The 8,669-nt window shown below is 31.8% G+C and overlaps 1 protein-coding gene across 1 annotated transcript; it reads left to right on the top strand.

Moving 5' to 3' along the window:
• The first annotated feature begins 174 nt into the window (after window positions 1-174).
• Window positions 175-1,567, top strand: CSN5 (COP9 signalosome subunit 5). The gene is made up of 4 exons (XM_065499127.1): window positions 175-514; window positions 589-1,183; window positions 1,242-1,438; window positions 1,471-1,567. The coding sequence occupies exons 1-3, from the start codon at window positions 254-256 to the stop codon at window positions 1,388-1,390; spliced, it is 1,005 nt and encodes a 334-aa protein (XP_065355199.1). The 5' UTR covers window positions 175-253; the 3' UTR covers window positions 1,391-1,438; window positions 1,471-1,567.
• The last annotated feature ends 7,102 nt before the right edge of the window (window positions 1,568-8,669 follow it).

Genomic DNA, 8,669 nt, shown 5'->3' with positions numbered 1-8,669 from the left:
TAAAAATTTGTCAGGTATAGACAGGAGCTAACATTTTCTGCTTCTTCTTCCATACATTCACATTTTATGGATAACCCTGTTTCAAACTTCCAATTTTTAGTAGTGCCAAGTAATTTACTAACACATTACCTAAGATTACGAACAATTTTAGCGTATATACCTTTATAAACAGCTGTTGCGAAAAAACATATACCGGAATATTTTCGCATAAACAATAATTTTTTTTTGCAATTTTTTATTAAAGGTAAAGAAAATGGATGCAGATTCAGCTCGAAAATCTTGGGAATTGGAGAATAACGTAAAAACCTTGCCATCCTGTGATGAAATATTTCGCTATGATGCTGAACAACAAAGGCAAATTTTAGATGCTAAACCCTGGGAGAAAGATCCCCATTATTTTAAGGATATCAAGATTTCTGCTTTGTCATTGTTAAAAATGGTAATGCATGCTAGATCAGGGGGCACCTTAGAAATAATGGGTTTGCTGTTAGGCAAAGTGGAAGACAATACAATGGTAAATGGAGAAATCAATATTTTATGAGAACGTAAATGCTTTCAATTGTTCCTACTTATTACAATTTGTTCTAGATTGTTATGGATGCATTTGCTTTGCCCGTTGAAGGTACTGAGACTCGCGTCAATGCCCAATCTCAAGCCTATGAATACATGTCCGCTTATATAGACTCGGCCAAAGAGGTAGGTCGTTTGGAAAACGCCATAGGTTGGTATCACAGCCATCCTGGCTACGGTTGCTGGTTGTCCGGCATTGATGTCTCTACTCAAATGCTTAATCAAAACTATCAGGAGCCCTTTGTTGCCATAGTGGTAGATCCTGTACGTACCGTGTCCGCCGGCAAAGTCTGTTTGGGCGCATTCCGCACCTATCCCAAAGGCTACAAGGCTCCCAATGAAGAGCCTTCTGAATACCAAACTATACCGCTAAATAAAATCGAAGATTTTGGAGTTCACTGCAAACAATATTACCCCTTGGAAGTAAGTTATTTCAAATCAGCTTTAGATCGCAAACTTCTCGACTCCTTGTGGAACAAATATTGGGTCAATACTTTGGGCAGTTCTGGTCTACTGACCAATACTGAGTACACTACAGGTCAAATATTTGATTTGTCGGAAAAGTTGGAGCAGAGTGAGTCCAGTTTGGGTAGAGGCACATTTTTGATATCGGGTAAGATGTTTTAATTTTACAGAATTATTTCTAAATTAATAAATTGTTTTATTGTTAGGTGGCGATGTCAATGAGAAACGTACAGAGGACAAACTAACAAAGGCTACCCGTGATTGCAGTCGTGCTTCAATTGAATTAATTCATGGCCTAATGGCTCAAATTGCCAAAGATAAACTGTTCAACAAAGTTGGTTTGGAGAAGAAATAGTGTGTTTATTAGTATGTATGTTAATTTGGATCAGGAAGATCAATAAATGTTAACAATTTGGATCAGGAAGATCAATAAAGAATTAATTATGTAATTGGATTGAAAAAATTCAAATCAAATTTGTGTAAAAAAACTAATGAATAAATATTCTTAATAATTACTCACTTTTTTCACATACATTTTTGCCTTTTTTATAACTGGAATAACTTCTAGTTTTTATCAAAAATCGATTTTTAATAAGAACTAGTAAGAAAGCTATATTCGGCTGTGCCGAATCGTATATACCCTTCACTAAATTACAAAAAAATACAAAATTTAAAAAAAAAAAATTAAAAATTTAAAAAAAAAAAATTTTTTCGAAATTATTTTTTTTTTTTAATTTCTTTCCAATTTTTTTTTTAATTTTATTATTGAAAAAAAATTTGACAAAAAAAATATTTTTTGGTAAAAAAAAAAATCGGCTCACAAATTGCTGAGATATAAGGAAAAAACCGGGACATCCTCGATTTTTGGCCTATTTTTGATCTATATCGGGATTACTAAGTCATTAATATAGACAACATGGATATCTCATTATAGATATTTTAAAGTCCATTGCAACGATGTACAGTATTGGCCATAACTAAAGCACCCCCACAATAGAGTTTTCCAAAACATAATTTTTTTGATATTGTGATTTGTATATATTTTATTAACTTATATTGTTAATGTTCATATAACATTCATTTAGTACAAGATAATTTTATGAAAAATTAATTTAAAATGATAAATCATGTAAAAACGCAACGGACAAAACAAAAGCACCCTCTTATAAGATGTTTAAAAATTTGACTATGCTACTGTATATTTGCATTGTGAGTTAACGGGACTGACAACGAATGGATTTAAAAATTCCAGAAGATAAAAATAAAGGAAGGCATAGTGTGTATAATTTAAGTTTTGTACAGTTTATTGTTATAAAAACAATGGCATGGAAAAAGTGCTCCAGTGAATTTAAAATTAAAGTTATTGAAGACAGGAAGACGGGCTTATCACGACATGAATTGAGTAAATAATCTTCAATTAAGAGATAAGTTTTTTTCAGGCTTATTTCAAAGTTTTTGCAGTCTGGTCGCATATCAACGGTGCATTCTGGAGGACGTCCGCAAAAACACGATATTATGATTCCTTGATCAAAAGAGCAATTAAAAAAGATAATACAGCATAATCTAGTCAAGTATGAACAAGTTTAAGATTATGCGTTAGCAAAAGAACAATCCGTTGAAGAGCAGTAGAAGTCGGATTATTCAGTTGACGACCAGCTAAAAAACCCTTTATATCAGCTAAAAACAAGAAAGCTAGACTGGAGTTTGCCAAAGCGCACATCGACTAGAGTCCAAAAATGGAAGACAGTACTGGTCTCTGACAAATCCAAATACAACTTAAAAAGTTCCGATGGAATAAGGCGTGTACGCAGACTAAAAGGAGAAAGACTGAATCATAAGTATTGCAAAGGAATAACTAAAAATGGAGGAGGCAATGTAATAATCTGGGGTTGCTTTTCTGGTCAAGGAATTGGGCCAATTCATAAAATTAATGGGATTATGAATCGGTTAATGTACCGTGATATAATGAAAGATGTAATGTTGCCTTACGTTAGTGAAGAGATACCACTTAAAGGGAGCTTCCAACAGGATAACGATCCTAATCACACCTCCAAAATTTGTAAATCTTGGCTACAGAGCAATAAAATTCAAGTTATTCATTGGACTCCTCAATCTCCCAATATTAATCCTATTGAGAACTTGAGGGATATTGTTAATATGAAATTTTCACAATTTATTTCAAGCATTTAAAATAGCCTGGGAATGAATATTGCGAGACAAGATAAAAAACTTAATATCTTCTATGCCTAAGTGATGTGCTTGTGTCATCCAATGCAAAGGATTTGCAACAAAATAGTAATTAAAATTTGTTTTATATTATATCCATCAAGGGGTGCTTTAGTTTAGTCCCATTCATTTTCTACCTTAAAATATTTTTTGATTTCAAGTTACCACTTATGGAAAGATTAACTTAAAAAGTATTTGTTTATCAATAATAAACATATAACTTAGCAGGAGGGCACTATAACATACAGGAAAATGAGGTGGCTCATCTGCCTGGTGGCCTGACATGGCTCTGATCTAGACCATGGTAATCGGGAACGGGGAGTAAGTTACTACATACTTCTTTTGCTCTTTTTTGGTAAGAAAAGGTAAGAAAAATTTAAAACTCCTATTTTTCTCCAAAAATCTTATTCTCTCCAAAAACTAGTCCAAAACCTCAAAAAAGCTTTTTTGGGAAAAATTGCTATCGTCATAGTTTTTAGCCCACCCTAATGCTGGTATATAAATAAAGTGCATTTCGAATATGTCCTTGTCGTTATGAAATATTTCATGCAAACTTCTTCATTAACCAAGACAACATGTAGAGTAAACAAAAACAAAACGTGCAACATTTGTAACCCTAATTTACAGATAAATAACTTCCTTTGGCAAAAACAAACAAATTTACGCACTTCCAGCTATTTTACCAATTAAGTAATTAATTGTTCTTGTGGTCATCATTCACACCATTTTATTCTATTGTGTTTGTGTGGTTGCTGAGGAGGGGGAGGGAGGTCCTGTGCGTGTTGTGACAACTAAATGTTATTTACTTTATGTGCTTATTTTGTTCGATTAAGTATTTGTCAAATGGATTGCTATCTTATATTTTATTTTTAGTTTTTTTCTTCTTATCTATTGTCTAAACTAAACGACTATAATGAACATCAAACTCAGCACGCAAAATTAAAGAGAATAACCCCTTAAATAGTTAAACCCTTCATTGTTTTAGTTGTTGCTGTTGTGTTGTATGATGCCCTCCAGTAGGGGGAGGGGGATAAAAACTATTTCTGTATCTTGAGTTGGGTTAAAAGGATTGTAACAGTTGTTACTACAACCCCAAAAGAAAACTTTTCGTCCCTATACATAAAGTTTTTGTGGAAGAAATGTTCACTAATCCTGACCCCATATTCGGTTCTCAGAAATAATCTCATTTCTTCAAATTGTTCGGACTTCCTCTTAGGGGAGTTAACATTGAATTTTAGCGCATGATGTAGGGTATATAACCTTTTCTGGTTTTAACTCCCACACTATCTGTAATACCCCAGCAGTTCTTGGTGACAGTCCCGAACTAGTGAATTTACCTATCACTTAAGGTATTTATAGACGGCAATACTGAGTATTAACACTTTTCAAATTTAAAATATTATTGAAATCATTCGGTATGTCAAGAAATCGTTTCGAAAAACATTTCTTGTTTATTTCTTTGTTGATTGATATTTTTCTGCAAACTTTATTATACCATTCACCTTCGTGAGAAGGGTGTCATTCCGTTTGTAATTTCCACAATATAATTTTCCGACCCTATAAAGCATATGGATACTTATAGATAGCTGAGTCGATTAAGCCATGTCCGTCTGTTTGTTGAAATCAATTTTCTGAAGACCTCAGATATCTTTAGGATCCAAATCTTAAATAATTCTGTCAGACATGCTTTCGAGAAGTTTCCTATTTAAAATCAGCAAAATCGGTCCACAAATGGCTGAGATATGAGGAAAAAACCAGGCCAACCTCGATTTTTGACCTATATCTGGATTACTAAGACATTAATATAGACAATATGGATATCTAATGGTAGATTTGCAACGACGTATATAAGACCATAGTAAGTTGGACCTACAATGGGTCAAAATCGGAAACAAATATTTTTTAACCCGAATTTTTTTTTCCCTAAAAAAAGGTTGAAAAAACAAAAAAAAAATTTTCAAATTTAAAAAAAAAACAAAACTTTAATTTTAAATTTAAATAAAAAATTTTAAAATTTAAAAAAAGGAAGGAATTGTTTTATTATAAGAGAAAAATGTGTCACGTACGGTATGTCATGTACGGTATTAAATTTTATTTATTATAAAATCATCCAAAGATTATTTTTATTTAAATATGACGGATTGTAAAGGAATAATATTTCGTTTAGTGTAAGAAATTAAAAGAAAACATAAAGCCTCACACTTCCGTTTTATGTCACGTACGATATACCCTTATATCGCTCGATATTTTGGACAACAATGTTTCAAAAGAACTTTTTATTATTTATTAAAATGCAGTACCCTCTGAATGGAACATAAAGACCAAATTATTTTTCAAATACTCTTTTTTTTGCAGAATCTACTTTATAGGCGTTCAAATGCCACGTACGATGATATGGAATTGCCCAAATATTAATACTCAGTATTGCTGTCTATAAATACCTTCAGGGTGACAACTATTTACATAAGTAGTTACGTGACTTGTTATTTTAACACTGGAGGTCAATTGACCATTTCTGATTAGAATGAGACTGTCTGATAGCTGGTCCAAAGTAGTCAACCCATTGGATTCACATACCGGTTACATTACTAGCTACCAAACTTGTTACATAATCAGCTACATAACAGTCCAATAACTAGTTGCTTGTAAACAAATCTTCCTCTAATAGATAATTCTACTTTTTAAAGTGCAGTACAAAATAAACGTTAAAAATGCATACATTCTAGATTACTTAGATACACTTAGTAACAATTGTCTTCAGGCTATATTACATGGGATGTAGAAAGTAACCAATTGACTTCTCTTTGCACTACCAATCAATTAGTGACCTTATAATTTTAAAGGATATCGTATGGTATGTATCTATATTTTCCCACTTTAAGTATATTTTTGTTTGGGTTGAAAAAATGTTCAAGGTAAATGAAATATTAAACTACAATATCTATATGTGTTAAATTTATCCTTGAGAAAAAAAACTTTCATAATCTTGCTGTTTGTTTTAGATGTAATGATGGTGTGAATCCTTCTTTTTTGGGTTGTTAGTTTTATAACAATTGTTTCCTTTTTGTTTGTGAGTTGTTTTAACGCTTCTTCGTGCTTTAAATAATTTAATAGAAATCCTTACAATTGTAGGGTACATACGGGAGCACAAAAGGGACTAGAGTTAATATAAAAATATATATATAAAATAAAAATACACATAAATGTAAGTACATTTATCTCATGTATGTAGTTCATAATATTAACTATAAGCTGATAATGTTATACTACATGTTTATTTAGTAATAGTGTATTTGGGAATCGAATCGATAATAATCGAATTTTGTTGTGTGAATACTTGTCTCAGATTTAAATAAGGCTTATTTGCAAAAAACTTTTAATCCAAAATTTTAAAGAAATATGTATGTTGTCCTTAAACTAAATACGTATACAATGGAAACTTTAGTTGAAATATATAATCCATGAAATATCGGTATCCATTGAATACCGACATTTCAATATTTATTTTATTTAGATAATTTATTTTCAAAATAAAATAACATTTGAGGAAGACCTCGTAAACCTAATCAAAGACAAGATAATTTAATAGCAAGAGTTTAAGAAATTTCCAAAAATTGCTCCTCGGAAGCAATAATCTAAAATTGGAAATTAGTTATCGAACTGTTAGCCGCAGGATAAATTAATCGGATTTGGTACTGTGCCGCTCGTAACAATTTACCAAAGAACTACTCAAAGACAAGATAATTTAATAAATAGCAAGAGAGTTTAAGAAATTATCTAAAATGACTGCCCGGAATTGTTAGCTGCAGGGCAAATGAGGCTGGTTTGGTACTGTACTGCTCGTAAAAATGTCCAAAGTCCATTTAAACTGGTCGAGAGATAAATGTAATACTGCTCTCTTTTCGGTTGATTCCAAATACAATTTAATGGGGAGTGACATTATAAGAACCCAAGTACGCAAATAAGAAAGTCAAGTTTGATGGTGAATAAAAGATACTATCAGTGGAATTCGATACAGATCCATTTTAAACGATGTTTTGTATCCATACACTGAGGAAAATATGCCCCTAGTATGGAGATTCCAACACAAAATACGGACTCAAAATTATACCACGATGTAAGCTTTATCTGATCCGGTAATAAAGGAATCAAAGGAGACAATTAACTCTTTAATTGGTTCAATGAATCGTCGCTGTGAAGCAGTAATAAAAAATATGGGATTCCAAAAAAAAAAAAAACTGAATAACTAAAGGGGCCAGACAATATTTGTGAAAATGAAACCAAAGTTTCCATAGTTTTGCACTACCATAATAATAAATATTTTATAGTTTGGTTTCTATTTTCAAAATTTAATTAAATATTGTTAAAGGATGATTTTGACCTGCTTATTGAATATTTGTATTGTCAATCACTTTATATTCTGGGTTTTTATAAAGACGATACGTCCATTTAGGTACGATATGTTCTAGACAAAGTTGAACACAATTGAATTTGAGTGATTTTACAACATACTTACATAAAATTATAACTTTGAACCTCGATAAAAAGCTAATTTAAAATTTTTGAGGAACTTCAAAAATATTGGATGACCATAAATTTATTGAATATTTGAAACTTTCGTGTATTCTAAATCCTCAAATAAAAGAGGATTTCTCAGTGACTTCGCTGGGTTGTGTCAAATCGTACGACCTTGGAGGGCAATTGACAGGTACATTTTCGAATTGATATTATCGACAAATTTTGATTTCAATAAATCGATGGTTGCGGTCGCCGTATATCACGTAGCGCTATTCTGTTGAAAATACATCTCGCCCGGATCAATATCATCCATATTTTCAAACAAAAAAGTATTGATCATGGTGCGCAAGTTTGAAGAAACGAGGTCCGATGATGCCACCAATGTGTGATCCTGCTGCCGCACCAAACTGCAGCAGTAATCGATGTCTGATTTTCAAAGTAAATTTAGATAATTTGGTTGAATTGTTTATGGGTCAATCTATTCATGGTGATTTGCCAGACTGATCATAATTGTCAAAAAGTAATCGCAGAATGACAGTTCATTTGACAGTCAACAATTAACCGTGATATTTAAAAACGGATTGAATCCAAATGTGGAGTATAATAACAAAAAGTAAAATATGTCCTTCACTTGATTTTGACTTAACTCGACTTAAGCTGTTATTTACAGGAAAATTCATGTTATAGCAACTTGGGAAACAAGAACTCTGAAGTAAAATAAAACCAGCATTTTTGTTAATAAATTCTTTTGATAAAGATTTGGAGTTTAAGAACAAAACACATAATTTGTCGAAACCTCTAAGGAGTTCTTTGGAAAAAAGAGTTTATTCATTTTTATAACTTATGTATAATGAATAATGAGTTCTGTACCTGTGTTTCTTACATTGATT

The sequence above is a fragment of the Calliphora vicina genome, chromosome 1 (assembly GCF_958450345.1).
Source record: "Calliphora vicina chromosome 1, idCalVici1.1, whole genome shotgun sequence".
In the NCBI taxonomy this organism is placed as follows: Eukaryota; Metazoa; Arthropoda; class Insecta; order Diptera; family Calliphoridae; genus Calliphora; species Calliphora vicina.
The sequence above is the reverse complement of the archived record's forward strand: the minus strand, read 5'-3'. Positions and strand labels throughout refer to the sequence as shown.

What these genes read in the sequence shown, in the direction of transcription:
- CSN5 (XM_065499127.1), top strand. Translation starts at nt 254, where the DNA reads ATGGATGCAGATTCAGCTCGAAAATCTTGGGAATTGGAGAATAACGTA. An exon ending in AAGTGGAAGACAATACAATG is followed by an intron (nt 515 to 588) that starts GTAAATGGAGAA and finishes AATTTGTTCTAG; the next exon opens with ATTGTTATGGATGCATTTGC. An exon ending in AGGCACATTTTTGATATCGG is followed by an intron (nt 1,184 to 1,241) that starts GTAAGATGTTTT and finishes TTTTATTGTTAG; the next exon opens with GTGGCGATGTCAATGAGAAA.